We start from the raw sequence: 15,126 nt of genomic DNA, 5'->3' as shown, positions 1-15,126 counted from the left end.
GTAGCCTCTGTTTAACGCAACAGTAAAATGTGTACTTGGTTGTAACAACGATTCTTCGCGGCAGGGGATCGTATTCCAGGGACCATAGGATTAAGGACTTGCCCGAAACGCTACGCGTACTAGTGGCTCTACAAGAATGTAACAACTCTTGTATATATCTCAAAAAAAAACAAAAAAAAAAAACGCTGTTGTGTAACTGGACAAAATCAAGAAATCTGTTGTGAAACTGGACAAAAAAAAACTCTTGGGCAACCGGACCGGATCAAGAAAGCTGTTGTTTAACTGGACAAAATGAAAAAAACTCGTTCAATTAGACAAAATTAAAAAATCTTTTGTGTAACTAGTGTATTCAACTCCTTATTTTGGCCTTAAGCAAAATACGGCACCACTACTGTATACTGAAGACTCAATTACCCACATGAACCCTATTGGAGATGACCCTAGATGACCAAATAGGTATTATTGTTTATATGTTTCAAAGTATTTATTACTTTAGATTATTTACTTTTCGTACTTACAGCATAGAGCTGTTAGCTCTTGGACCCCGCCTTTCAAACCGTCGGTTGTCTTATGTATTGATTCTCGACCTATTTTCCTTTATCATATCTACTACATATATTTCTTTCTAACAAACACATCCCTAGGATGCAGCCTGTAGCAGCTGTCTAACTCTCAGGTCCCTATTTACTGCTAGGTGAATAGGAGCATCAGGCATCAGATGAAAGAAACTCTGCTCATTTGTTTCTGCCTCGGCCTGGAATCGAACCCGGGCCCTCAGGGCTATGACCCTCTCCTGAGTGCTGTTCACTCGCCAACGAGGACCTGTGTGTGTGTGTGTGTGTGTGTGTGTGTGTGTGTGTGTGTGTGTGTGTGTGTGTGTGTGTGTGTGTGTGTGTTTTCACCTAGTTGTACTTGCGGGGGTTGATCTTTGCTCTTTCGGCCCGCCTCTCAACTGTCAACCAACTGTTACTAACTACTATTTTTTTCCAAACACACACACACACACACAGGAAGCAGCTCCGTAGTAGCTGACTAACTTCCAGGTACCTATTTACTGCTAGGTAACAGGGGCATTAAGGGTGAAAGAAATTTTATCCATTTGTTTCTGCCTGGTCCGAGAATCGAACCCGGGCCACAGAATTATGAGTCCTGCGCACTGTCCACTCAGCCACCAGACCCTCAGCTACCTGCATATGTTTGAGTAGATATACATACGTCAAGATGTACATGTGTGTGCATACAAATGCGTCAATATAGCTATATTGACGCATTCAATATAGAACTGAGTATATAGTTCTATATACTGTTCTATATTCAAAAAATAAAATATATACATCATTTATCGACTATTTTCATTTGAAATTAAAAACCAAAAAAAAACAATGAATAATACTTATTGAAAATATTTTTTTGAATGCGAAAAACTCTCAAATCCTTCTTAACAATTGTAATTTTAATATGCTTTGTAAATGTATAAAATCATTATGCTTCGGAGTTTGTGTAGAAGGAGAAGAAGGAAGAAGAAGGAGGAAGAAGAAGGAAGAAGAAGGAAGAAGAAGGAAGAAGAAGGAAGAAGAAGGAAGAAGAAGGAAGTATCTGGCTTGCTGTTGTGATGGGAAGATATGGCTGGATGGAGGCGTGGGTGCCAGCAACACTGTGATTGGCCGTGTGGTCAACACCTTGAGAGATGTATGGGTATAAAGTATATATGGAAGCTGATCAGAATTACATTTCACCTTTGTGAATGTACATTAATGACACTATGTAAAAGACACATCAAACACTTTATGTAGGGCATACGTAAATCTGTGTATCCATGTATTTACGTATGTAGGTTAGCTTAGCATTTTAAAAGCACCGAATCACCTTCTGTGGTTGAGTGTTCAATAAACCCTTGAACTATATGTTTAACACATCTCTAACCCTGTCCATGGCGGACAGAAGAAAATGTATGTATGCTGGTTAGCATTGTAAATGTGTGGCCACGTCTGTGGTAGAAAAAAAAAACTTGAGAGACGCCCATGTTCTGGGGGGTGGGAAGGGAGAGAGAGTGAACATGGACTGTAATAGACGGAGGAGTCAAGAGACAGACGACAGGAAGGAAGTTGACAGTGAGGACGGGTCCCCAGGAGACTAAGACACTGGCAACGGTGGTGCGTATCCCGCCAAACACACACCGAAACTACGACGTTGGTACAACGTTCGAACACTTTTTTAACACCTAACCAGTTATAACAACCAATATAGCAAGTTGTAACAACGTTCTAATACGTCATAAACACGTTAAGTCAAGATGTAACAACTTTATTACAAGTTGTAACAAGCGGAAAATAGAGACAGTTCCGGTTTGTTTCCAGGGTAGAGACAGGGTAGAATATGGACCGAGAATATGATGGAGGAACTATCAGGAGAAAATCCCAAGTCATTACGACTCTATAGTACTTGGAAGGGGTTAGGATAAGGATTTGGTATTGGACAGGGAGGGAAAGGAATGGCGCCCAACTACTTGGACGGTCGGGGATTGAACGCGGGTCTGCATGATGGACTACTTCATCGTATAGTAACCACAAGCACCAGCACGCACAGTGGCCACCATTGCCAATAAGCAATACACTCCTGCAAGCTCAGGCTCTATGAATTACCTTGGTGAGAGGAGACATTTTCCTAGAAAAAAAACTTTGAAAGCAGCAGAAGAGGTTGGGAGAGTTCAACTGACGAGTGTAATGTTAGTAACACGGAGGAGGCAACAACGGTTACCAACGGGTAGACGGTAGGACGCGTTCACCTCAACAGTGAAATGCTCCTCAGATTCTAAAACCATTTTCATATCGCAATGACCCCCAACCGACAATCATTGCGACCATTACCGGTTATCTTGAGATGATTTCGGGGTTTAGCGTCCCCACGGCCCGGTCCTCGACTAGGCCTCCTTTTTGTTCCATTACCCCAGGAAGAAGCCCGTAGCAGCTGACTAACTCCCAGGTACCTATTTACTGCTAGGTAACAGTGGCATCATGGTGAAATAAACATTTCGCCCATTTGCTCCGCCTCCACCGGGGATCGAACCCGGAACCTCAGGACTACGAATCCGAAGCGCTGTCCACCCAGCTGCCAGGCGCCCTCTGGAACGACAAACGTGACATAGCAAGTGAAGTTAGTCACCCTGGGTGACAAAGATGCCACAGTCGTAGACGTGGAAGATAAGGGGGAGAGAGATCCGGGGGTGATCAGGGGGTGAGGCGGATTCAACACCCAGGGCAACAGGGCCCGTTTCTCCTGGTGCAAAGAAGAAGCAGGACTCAAGGGCCAGGGGTCAGATTCACTAAAGCAGTTACGCAAGTACTTACGAACGTGTATATCATTCCTCATTCTTTGACGGCTTTGGTTACATTTATTAAACAGTTTACAAGCATGAAAACTTCCCAAGCAGCTGTTCTTATTGTTATAAACAGCCTCCTGGTGTGTCGGAGCTCATTAACTATTTAATAATTGTAAACAAAGCCGCCAAAGATTGAGAAAATATGTACAGGTTCATAAGTACTTGCGTAACTGCTTCGTGAATCTGGCCCCTGGTTTCCACCGACTCGAGTCCTAGAGTGTGGAGGACAACCTTCGTAAGATGCCGGCCAATCCCCGCTCCTTGCGTCACGGAGCGACTGTGTGTAGTAGCGAATAGTAACATGAGGTACCTGGAGCTTTGCAATTACTTTATTCACTCTCGTATTCTTGAAGATATCCTCACAGTGTACCCAAAATTTGCCAGTGCAGGCTACTAAACACATGGCCCTGTGTGACTAACCATCCTGCGAGATGGGGACTTGTATTACCACTGCTACCTTATTCAATCTTGTGTTGATGATATCCTCAAAATGCTTCCGGAGTCTGCCAGTGCAGACTGCTTATCACATGCCTCTGTATGACTAACCATCCTGTGTGATGGGGATTTTTTAGCATCACCTAGTTAGCTTCTTTTTTTTTTACACACTACTCCACTTCATATAGTCTAGGGTAGCTGCACTAATGCAGATGTACCTCATATCTTAATAAAAAAAAAGTGTAGTAGCGAGGATTGTTGTTTCAGATTTAGCTACTCAGAACAAAGTGTCCATGTAGCACGGGCTATGGTGAGCCCGTAAGTAGCGAGGAGTCTCGCTACTACACACAGTCGCACTGGTAAAGTAAAACGAACAAATATTTTGGGCACACTTAGGCAGGCTCCGCCTCTTTGGCCAGGACCTCACAAGCCGCACTCACATGCCCTCCAGCCTTTGGTCTCAAGAGTCTCCAACAGCCACTCGACTTCCCTCCAGGTAACAACAGCACACAAGCCCCTCCTTTCACCCGCCCCTCCACGACAAGGCTGCGCCCGAGGAGGGAATCTTGGGAGGAGAGTTAGTCACACTGGGTGAGAGGGGTGAGGAGGGGGGGAGGGGGGAGGGGGTTGATACAGGGAATGATATCTAAGGTCTTTTATTCCCCGCATTCAACCCTTTTATACCTGGCGCGATTATTGCCTCTCTTGATCTTCAAGTTCTGTGTAGTATTTTTTCTTGAAGCAGATTCGACAACTCTTAATACTTGTCGACCAGTGTATGAAAATTTCCTTACAAATTGAGTGTGTGTGTGTGTGTGTGTGTGTATTCGCCTAGTTGTGCTTGCGGGGGTTGAGCTCTGGCTCTTTGGTCCCGCCTCTCAACCGTCAATCAACAGGTGTACAGATTCCTGAGCCTATTGGGCTCTATCATGTGTGTGTGTGTGTGTGTGTGTGTGTGTGTGTGTGTGTGTGTGTGTGTGTGTGTGTGTGTGTGTGTGTGTGTGTATTCGCCTAGTTGTGCTTGCGGGGGTTGAGCTCTGGCTCTTCGGTCCCGCCTCTCAACTGTCAATCAACTGATGTACAGATTCCTGAGCCTATTGGGCTCTATCATATCAACACTTGAAACTGTGTATGGAGTCAACCTCCACCACATCACTGCCTAATGCATTCCATTTGTCAACTACTCTGATACTTAAAAAAAATCGTTCTACTGTCTCTGTGGCTCATTTGGGCACTCAATTTCCACCTGTGTCTCCTAATGCGTGTGCCCCTTGTGTTAAATAATGTCTTTATCTACCCTATTAATTCCTTTGAGAATCTTATATGTGGTGATCATGTCGTTCCTAACTCTTCTGTTTTGCAGCGACGTGAGGTTTAATTCCCGTCCGTAGTCTCTCCTCATAACTCATACCCCTCAGCTCGGGTACTAGTCTGGTGGCAAAACTCTGAACCTTCTTCAATTTAGTTTTATGTTTGACGAGATATGGACTCCATGTTGGAGCTGCATACTCCAGGATTGGTCTGACATATGTGATAAACAAAGTTCTGAATGATTCCTCACACAAGTTTCTAAAGGCCGTTCTTATGTTTGCCAACCTTGCATATGCTGCTGATGTAATCCTCTTGATATGGGCTTCAGGTCTGATGTGATATCAACCCCCAGGTCTGCGCGTGTGTGTGTGTGTGTGTGTGTGTGTGTGTGTGTGTGTGTGTGTGTGTGTGTGTGTGTGTGTGTGTACGTTCAAAGTGGCTGGAAATGTCCACCAGTCCCTAACGAACAAGCCACATTTCTACAATTAACAAGCATTTCTATCCAGGGGCTAGATTCATGAAAGCACTTACGAACGTGTACATCTTTCCTCAATCTTTGACGGCTTTGGTTACATTTATTAAACAGTTTACAAGCATGAAAACTTCCCATTCAACTGTTGTTATTGTTATAAACACCCTCCTGGTGCTTCGGAGCTCATTAACTGTTTAATAACTGGAAACAAAGCCGCCAAAGATTGAGAAAAGATGTACAGGTTCGTAAGTGCTTTCGTGAATCTGACCCCAGAGTTGCCAGTATTTTTCTAAGGGGTGCTGCACATCTTATTACAAACAGTAACATTCTAAGACTAATTGGCACACCTCACATTCCTGACCACACTAAAATCAGTTAAATATATACGACAAACCTCCCCTTTTCTTTTACATAATATCTTGCGTATCTATAATGTGATTTAGATACCACTTAGCTATATATTTTTACCCACTCCTATCAACACCTTCAATTTCCGTAGCAAATGGAAGTACTGTCTCCTATGGATATCATTCCGCGCATGATGGAACTGATGAGATAACCTAATGATGAGTTATGCTCTTGAAGTTGAGGCTGATGATCACCGAGGGATAACTATGAGGTCAGTTATAGACCTATAATTCCAACAAAATTCAATAGACATGAGACTATTACATATATATCATTATACTATTAACCAGGAAGAGCCAGATATATATATATATATATATATATATATATATATATATATATATATATATATATATATATATATATATATATATATATAATCCGTCTCATGCTTATCCAGACCATGGGTCGTAATCTTAGCTACAATAATATAATTACTTAACAAATTTTAATTACAAAACTTAGGTCAATAAAAACTAAACTGCTTAGCCTATACAACCTTGGGGTGAATCCACTACAGGTGACTGTATCTTTATGTTTCACTACAGATGACTGTATCCTTATGTTCCACTACAGATGACTGTATCCTTATGTTCCACTACAGATGACTGTATCCTTATGTTCCACTACAGATGACTGTATCCTTATGTTCCACTACAGATGACTGTATCCTTATGTTCCACTACAGATGACTGTATCTTCATGTTTCACTACAGGTGACTGTATCCTTATGTTCCACTACAGATGACTGTATCTTCATGTTTCACTACAGGTGACTGTATCCTTATGTTCCACTACAGATGACTGTATCCTTATGTTCCACTACAGATGACTGTATCCTTATGTTCCACTACAGATGACTGTATCCTTATGTTCCACTACAGATGACTGTATCCTTATGTTCCACTACAGATGACTGTATCCTTATGTTCCACTACAGATGACTGTATCCTTATGTTCCACTACAGATGACTGTATCTTCATGTTTCACTACAGGTGACTGTATCCTTATGTTCCACTACAGATGACTGTATCTTCATGTTTCACTACAGATGACTGTATCCTTATGTTCCACTACAGATGACTGTATCCTTATGTTCCACTACAGATGACTGTATCCTTATGTTCCACTACAGATGACTGTATCTTCATGTTTCACTACAGGTGACTGTATCCTTATGTTCCACTACAGATGACTGTATCTTCATGTTTCACTACAGATGACTGTATCCTTATGTTCCACTACAGATGACTGTATCCTTATGTTCCACTACAGATGACTGTATCCTTATGTTCCACTACAGATGACTGTATCCTTATGTTCCACTACAGATGACTGTATCCTTATGTTCCACTACAGATGACTGTATCCTTATGTTCCACTACAGATGACTGTATCTTCATGTTTCACTACAGGTGACTGTATCCTTATGTTCCACTACAGATGACTGTATCTTCATGTTTCACTACAGATGACTGTATCCTTATGTTCCAATACAGATGACTGTATCCTTATGTTCCACTACAGATGACTGTATCTTCATGTTTCACTACAGGTGACTGTATCCTTATGTTCCACTACAGATGACTGTATTCTTATGTTCCAATACAGATGACTGTATCCTTATGTAAATTAAGCTATATTAACCGAAGGTCTGAATCGAGCCCATTATATTTCAGCAATAATGTCCACACCCACTCATCGGCTCATCATCAGCTCATGATGTAGCCGATGAGTTGCATCATGAGTAAACAGCACCTTCACGTCAAAAATAAATTCAGGTTAACCCCGAGTGCGCCTATTCTATACGCAAAGATTTATAAAAATAGGCCTAACCATTATCGATATTTTATATATATTTTTTTCATTTTGACTAATGAATACTTCAGACAATATCTGAAATTAACATTCCACTATCTGTAATGAACATTCAACTGTCTGTAATGAACATTCAACTGTCTGGAATGAACATTCAACTGTCTGGAATGAACATTCAACTGTCTATAATAAACATTCCACAGTCTGTAATGAGCATTTCACTATCTGGAATGAAGATTCCACTCTCTGGAATGAACATTCCACTATCTGGAATGACCATTCCACTATCTGGAATGACCATTCCACTATCTGGAATGAACATTCCACTATCTGGAATGACCATTCCACTATCTGGAATGACCATTCCACTATCCGGAATGACCATTCCACTATCCGGAATGACCATTCCACTATCCGGAATGACCATTCCACTATCCGGAATGACCATTCCACTATCTGGAATGACCATTCCACTATCTGGAATGACCATTCCACTATCTGGAATGACCATTCCACTATCCGGAATGACCATTCCACTATCCGGAATGACCATTCCACTATCTGGAATGAACACATTATAAAAAGTGCATTACAACTGATGATAAAAAATATTAAAAACATTTTATTTTTGTCACCGAAATCTGCAATATTTAACCCTCTCTCAAGCCCAAACAAAACAGCCCAAACACAACAGCCCAAACAAAACAGCCCAAACACAACAGCCCAAACACAACAGCCCAAACACAATTTCAACAGCTCAGTTATTACAGCAGGAGATAATGAGACCAAAAGTCCTTTAAAACATTTAATAATCAGTGTTTAGATATTCTGACATTTAGGCTAATGATATGTACATTGATCCTGGTAAAGAGTGTTACTATTGGCACTATGTAAATGAAACTGTAAATGATTTACTGTTACCTATCAATCATTTATTTCAAGTTAACCAAATTATTAATTTTAAATCACAGTAAATTAACGGTAAATCATTCACTAGGTTACTGTAAATCAATCACTAGGTTTCTGTAAATAACTGACTGGATGAACTGTAAATAATTCAATCGGTAAACTGCAAATAATGTACATGATTAACTGTAAATAATTTACTAGTTTAACTGTAAAGAATTCACTGGGGTAAACTGTAAATCATTCATTTCGTAAACTAAATCATTCACTAGATTAACTGTGAATAATTAACTATTTTAACTGTAAATAATTAACTATGTTAGTGTAAATAATTCACAAGATTAACTGTTAATCATTTACCTTTTTCCGTGTAAATTATTCACTGTAAGTTAACCGTAAATTATTCAGAGAAACGTAAATGTAAATAACGATTCTTTGATAATAAAATGTCACTAAATCACTGGAATATTTGTAGATCACCAACATTTGATACAGTTTTTGAACAGCCATCAAAGACGTGATTCCGTGAAGCAATCACTGAGCGGATAGTTATCAAACCAGAGTAACAAAAAACAATAAAAAAACTCTGACAAATAAAATTAGGACAATAAATATCTATATTCAATATTTACACTTTACACACAATATTTGTACAGCATTTTTCCTTCTCTCACTAAACAAATATGGCAACAAAAGTTACTATATAAGAAAACGTTTTCTCCTTAAAAGTAACACCGAATCACTTTTGTTTTGACGTGAGGGACACACACACACACACACACACTTGTCAAGTTCTGAAACACAAGTCAACACACACACACACACACACGTCTCTCGGGGTTTTGCTTTAGTCCATTCTCACTGGCCCCCGGGCGATATGATTCTGCGTTTCCATTGGTCCGTATTGTCTGTGGTATGCATCTGCCGGTTGACTTTCCTGCGCCGACTTGGTCGTTGTCAACCAGCAAGGTTTGTATAGATACGTTTGACGTCACCATTCTGCGGGGAGAAACATTTGGTTGGGTTGATATGGTTGTCGCGCCGCTCTCGAGTAGTGACGCGGGGGAAGGAGAGGAGGGAAGCCATGAAAATATATTGACAAACATTCACGCTTTGCGCGGTTGAAACAATCACTGTCTATCATGGGTGTGAGTGGAGACAGTGGAAGTTGACGAAGGTTGGTGAAGGAGGAGAGGGAAATTTAGAGTGGGGGGGATCTACAAGAGGAGTTAAGGGTTTGTGAAGGAAGTCTACACGAGGGAGGAGAGAGTAGGTCTGACGGGCGTGGGCGCCTGTACTGTGGTGGAGTAGGTGCTGACGGGGGGATAGTAGAGAGAGTAGGGCGGGAGGGCGGACTGCGGGCCCAGGGAGGAGGGCGGGGGCGGCGCGGGCGGGGTGTGGGCGGACTCGACTGATGTGGAGCCGTCGTGATATAATATTGGTACTCGAACCAGACGCTGTGCCGCGTGCGCCATATTGGCAGCCTCCAACTCCGCCGCCAACTGTCGCTTCCACTTGTTGCGACGGTTCTGGAACCAGATCTTGACCTGCGTCTCCGTGAGATGAAGGGATGCCGCCAGTCCCGCTCGTTCTGACGACGACAGATATCGCTTCATATCGAAAGTACTCTCCAGCTGGAACACCTGAGATCTTGAGAACACTGTCCGAGTCTTCTTTTTGCGCCGCTTGCGGTCTTCGTCGGCCTCGTCTCCCGCTCCGCTGGTGGTGGACGCCGCACCGCCGCCCACACCACCCGCACCCTCGCCATCCCCCGCCCGTTGGTCCTCCCTGGAGGGCGAGGGAGGCGAAGGTGGCGGCGAGGCCGAGCGAGGCATCGGCGAGGGTGAGCGAGAACGAACCACTTCGACTGGCGCCTCGCTCAGGGGGCTCCCGAGTCCAATACCTGCCGGCGACCCTGCAAGATAAACTTGTGTGTCAGCAACACCTTCACCACATATGTTCCTGAGGGCAACTACAATGTATAGAGAATATATTCATTATATATGAGCAATGACATACACAAATTTCTTAGTAAATACTGTATATAAATCAATAGTACATACCACATATGTACACAGGCTCATATAGCCCGCACGTGGACACGCACGCACGCACGCACACACACACACACACACACACACACACACACACACACACACACACACACACACACACACACACACTCACTCTCCTCTCCTACTGACCCATATTTTCTTACATTTTCTCCACTTATTCAATTACCTTCAAATGTCTCTTTATTTCTCTGTAATACATATTTTTTATCCCGTTCTATCTCCCTCCTCTCTCTCTCTCTCTCTCTCTCTCTCTCTCTCTCTCTCTCTCTCTCTCTCTCTCTCTCTCTCTCTCTTGCCTGCCCTTCCCTCCTTAGTAATCCCTATCCCCTATTCCTCTCCTCTCCCCCCTCCCTGCAATCCACTGTCCCTTCACCCTTCCATTTCAACTCTAGTTCCTCCACATTCTACTCCCTCCCCGCCATCTCTGATTCCCTCATATTCTTACCCCCCCCCCCACTCTCTTTTCCCCCTCTTCCTCCCCGCCCCTCTCCCCTTCCCCTTTTCATTCCCTTCCACCCCTTACCCAGCCTTTTGTGGGGCTGTGTAGCCTTCCACACAATAGCCGGGTACCGGCATTACGTTCTATTTACATATGAGCAATTCTCCCTTGCCCGTGTGCCTTACCCCCCTCTCCCCCCCCCCACCCCATCGCTGGGGAACACCACATACGGAACATTGTTGCTAGGGGGGGGGGAGCGGGGGGGGGGGGGAGCGGGGGGGGGGAGCGGGGGGGGGGGGGAGGGTTGATGCAAGTGCTCCTGCAGCACAATCATTCTCGCCCCAGACGTTGATTCACCCTGGAGTGGATACTCTTGAGGGTTTACCTTGAGGGTTTACCGTGAGTCTTACCCAGCCCCCGAAGTATACCTGGAGACTTTGGTATAGTTCTTAAATCGGACGAGGGGGAGTATTGCGTCAAATATTTAGATACATTAGGGGGGGGAGGGTAGAATGTGCTGCTGTACCCGCGGGTCTTGGAGTCGCCTGTACCCGCGTGTCTAAGGGTCCGCCTGTACCCGCGTGTCTAGGAGCCGCCTGTACCCGCGTGTCTAGGAGCCGCCTGTACCCGCGTGTCTAGGGGGCCGCCTGTACCCGCGTGTCTATGGGGCCGCCTGTACCCGCGTGTCTAGGAGCCGCCTGTACCCGCGTGTCTAGGGGGCCGCCTGTACCCGCGTGTCTAGGGGGGCCACCTGTACCCGCGTGCCTAGGAGCCGCCTGTACCCGCGTGTCTAGGGGGGCCACCTGTACCCGCGTGCCTAGGGGGCCGCCTGTACCCGCGTGTCTAGGGTCCGCCTGTACCCGCGTGCCTAGGAGCCGCCTGTACCCGCGTGTCTAGGGGGGCCACCTGTACCCGCGTGTCTAGGGGCCGCCTGTACCCGCGTGTCTAGTAGCCGCCTGTACCCGCGTGTCTAGGGGGGCCACCTGTACCCGCGTGCCTAGGAGCCGCCTGTACCCGCGTGTCTAGGAGCCGCCTGTACCCGCGTGTCTAAGAGCCGCCTGTACCCGCGTGTCTAGGAGCCGCCTGTACCCGCGTGTCTAAGAGCCGCCTGTACCCGCGTGTCTAGGGGGCCGCCTGTACCCGCGTGTCTAAGAGCCGCCTGTACCCGCGTGTCTAAGAGCCGCCTGTACCCGCGTGTCTAGGGGGCCGCCTGTACCCGCGTGTCTAGGGGGGCCACCTGTACCCGCGTGCCTAGGAGCCGCCTGTACCCGCGTGTCTAGGGGGGCCACCTGTACCCGCGTGCCTAGGGGGCCGCCTGTACCCGCGTGTCTAGGGTCCGCCTGTACCCGCGTGCCTAGGAGCCGCCTGTACCCGCGTGTCTAGGGGGGCCACCTGTACCCGCGTGTCTAGGGGCCGCCTGTACCCGCGTGTCTAGTAGCCGCCTGTACCCGCGTGTCTAGGGGGGCCACCTGTACCCGCGTGCCTAGGAGCCGCCTGTACCCGCGTGTCTAGGAGCCGCCTGTACCCGCGTGCCTAGGAGCCACTTGTACCCGCGTGTCTAGGGTCCGCCTGTACCCGCGTGTCTAGGGTGGCAGTATTAGGGTGATGGTGGCAGTATGAGAGGTGATGGTGGCAGTATTAGGGTGATGGCGGCAGTATTAGGGTGATGGCGGCAGTATGAGAGGTGATGGCGGCAGTATTAGGGTGATGGCGGCAGTATTAGGGTGATGGCGGCAGTATTAGGGTGATGGCGGCAGTATGAGAGGTGATGGCGGCAGTATTAGGGTGATGGCGGCAGTATTAGGGTGATGGCGGCAGTATTAGGGTGATGGTGGCAGTATTAGGGTGATGGCGGCAGTATTAGGGTGATGGTGGCAGTATTAGGGTGATGGCGGCAGTATTAGGGTGATGGCGGCAGTATTAGGGTGATGGTGGCAGTATTAGGGTGATGGCGGCAGTATTAGGGTGATGGCGGCAGTATTAGGGTGATGGCGGCAGTATTAGGGTGATGGTGGCAGTATTAGGGTGATGGCGGCAGTATTAGGGTGATGGCGGCAGTATTAGGGTGATGGTGGCAGTATTAGGGTGATGGCGGCAGTATTAGGGTGATGGCGGCAGTATAAGGGTGATGGCGGCAGTATTAGGGTGATTGCTGTAGCTAGTGATATCAGCAGAAGCTGTGTCTACATCAGCATCAGCAGCATCAGCAGCAGTGTCAGCATCATCAGGTGTACCAACATCAGCAGTATGAGGAGTAGCAACAACAGCCTGGTGTAACAGTGACAGAAAGAGCAGGGAGCGAGTCTCAACAGGAGTAATTAAGGCTAGGGTGGGGGGGGGGGGTGTTCCTCGTTAAACAATTAACCACAGATATTTGGTCAACGATTTTAATGAGGCTTTGCACTTGAAAGAGTTGAACGGGGAGAGGGACATGTAGAGAAAGGAGGGAAGAGAAAGATGAGGGGGAAAATGGAGGGAGAGAAGAGGGAAGCAGAGAAGTAAAAGATGAGGGGGGAAGATAGGCGGAAGGTAGGGAGAGGACTACAGGAGGTGAGAGAAATGAATGGAAATATGGAGACAGGAAAGGGGGGAGCAGGGAGGGGGTAATGGGAGAAGGAAGAATTGAAAGGGATAGAGTGAGGGGAGGGAGAAAGGGGAGAGTGGGAGCGCGGGCATGTTCCCTCACTCATCACCCTTGTAATACACCTTACTACCTAAAACATGTGTCCGCACACCCAACGATGGCGGCGGCTTCCTCTTCCCGCCAACTGACCGTCAACGCCAAAAGAAAGCTTCAATTTGCTGCATCTTAGCAAGACTTCGTTCCGTTACGTGCAAAGAATTCACTACTTTCCGAAGTAAAAACTCGCAACAGGGAGGCCATTGACAGATGAACGCACTTTTCCAAGTCGCAAAGGAATGGATTGGAAGCCCTTCAATGGGAGACAAGAGGCAGTAGTTTAAACAGCGACTCGTCAAATCTCTCCAATGTAACACAATCCTTGACACAGTCCGATTCCGGCGCGGACTTCCTTTGTTGAATCCTGCCTCAGCATTGTCCCCGTTGGCCGCGCCTGCACTGCCTAACGACCCAATTTGCCCTGATCATCGAGCATGGCAACACCCGACGCCAACGAGCCATACGATCTGGTAGGAAAGGACGGAGCGTGCCGTGGGGAAGACGAAGTCAGCGGGTCTAGGTACACGAACGGCGAGGGGGGCTGCCATTACTAAGATTAATCCGCCTAAGTGCCCATTGTTCGCCAATCACGCTGTGGGAGGCGAGCCAAAGGAAAAGGCGCCAAAATTCAAAAAGAGGAAACTGTCTTTTGATCGCGTCCTCCACAATACTATCGCTTTGAAGTGAGAGAGATTGAGAGAGCGAGAGAGAGCGAGAGAGAGAGAGAGAGAAGAGTGGCATTTAGGGAATTTAAATTACAGTTCAGACTCTCTTGAATAGGTGATCTTTAATGAAGATCCACATGTTACATTTTTGTGCGCGGTTCTTGCTCGTCTTAATGCCACGGCTTGGATGTTTTAAGCGCGACTGTGAATAGCGAGGAGATAATGACAGCCTCGTAAATCATGTATCATCATCATCATCATCCTCATCATCAGAGAGTGGCTCAACAGGATGTGCGTCTCTCTCGCTCTCCCAAACACACACACACACACACACACACGCGCTATCTCCCACACGCTTATCTCTCATCTGTAATAGGTGCCACGCTGCAACCCGGTTATAATGACCGTTGCCGTGCTAGACCTACAGTTCTACAGTGTACAACATCACCACATACGCACCAAAATACATTTTACTCTCCAATAAAAGCCTCCAAACATAAAGGTGGCCATTACTCGGGTGCACTAGACGGGAGACGC

General features: G+C 46.1%; 2 protein-coding genes across 2 annotated transcripts in view; both read right to left on the bottom strand.

Moving 5' to 3' along the window:
- Nucleotides 1-7,999: 7,999 nt before the first annotated feature.
- LOC138355861 (uncharacterized) lies at nucleotides 8,000-8,377 on the bottom strand. Its single transcript, XM_069311404.1, has one exon. It carries the CDS (start codon nucleotides 8,375-8,377, stop codon nucleotides 8,000-8,002), a length of 378 nt encoding a protein of 125 aa, XP_069167505.1.
- Nucleotides 8,378-8,622: 245 nt separating this feature from the next.
- LOC123772154 (homeobox protein HMX3-B) overlaps nucleotides 8,623-15,126 on the bottom strand; it is a 42,062-nt gene continuing 35,558 nt past the window's right edge. The window contains exon 3 of the mRNA XM_045765174.2: nucleotides 8,623-10,645. Coding sequence (XP_045621130.1) covers nucleotides 9,981-10,645 — 665 coding nt within the window. The 3' untranslated portion in view covers nucleotides 8,623-9,980. The remainder of the gene's footprint in view (nucleotides 10,646-15,126) is intronic.

This window comes from Procambarus clarkii, chromosome 69 (genome assembly GCF_040958095.1).
Source record: "Procambarus clarkii isolate CNS0578487 chromosome 69, FALCON_Pclarkii_2.0, whole genome shotgun sequence".
Lineage (NCBI taxonomy): Eukaryota > Metazoa > Arthropoda > Malacostraca > Decapoda > Cambaridae > Procambarus > Procambarus clarkii.
Note: the sequence above shows the minus strand (reverse complement) of the source record. Positions and strands in the feature narration are given on the sequence as shown.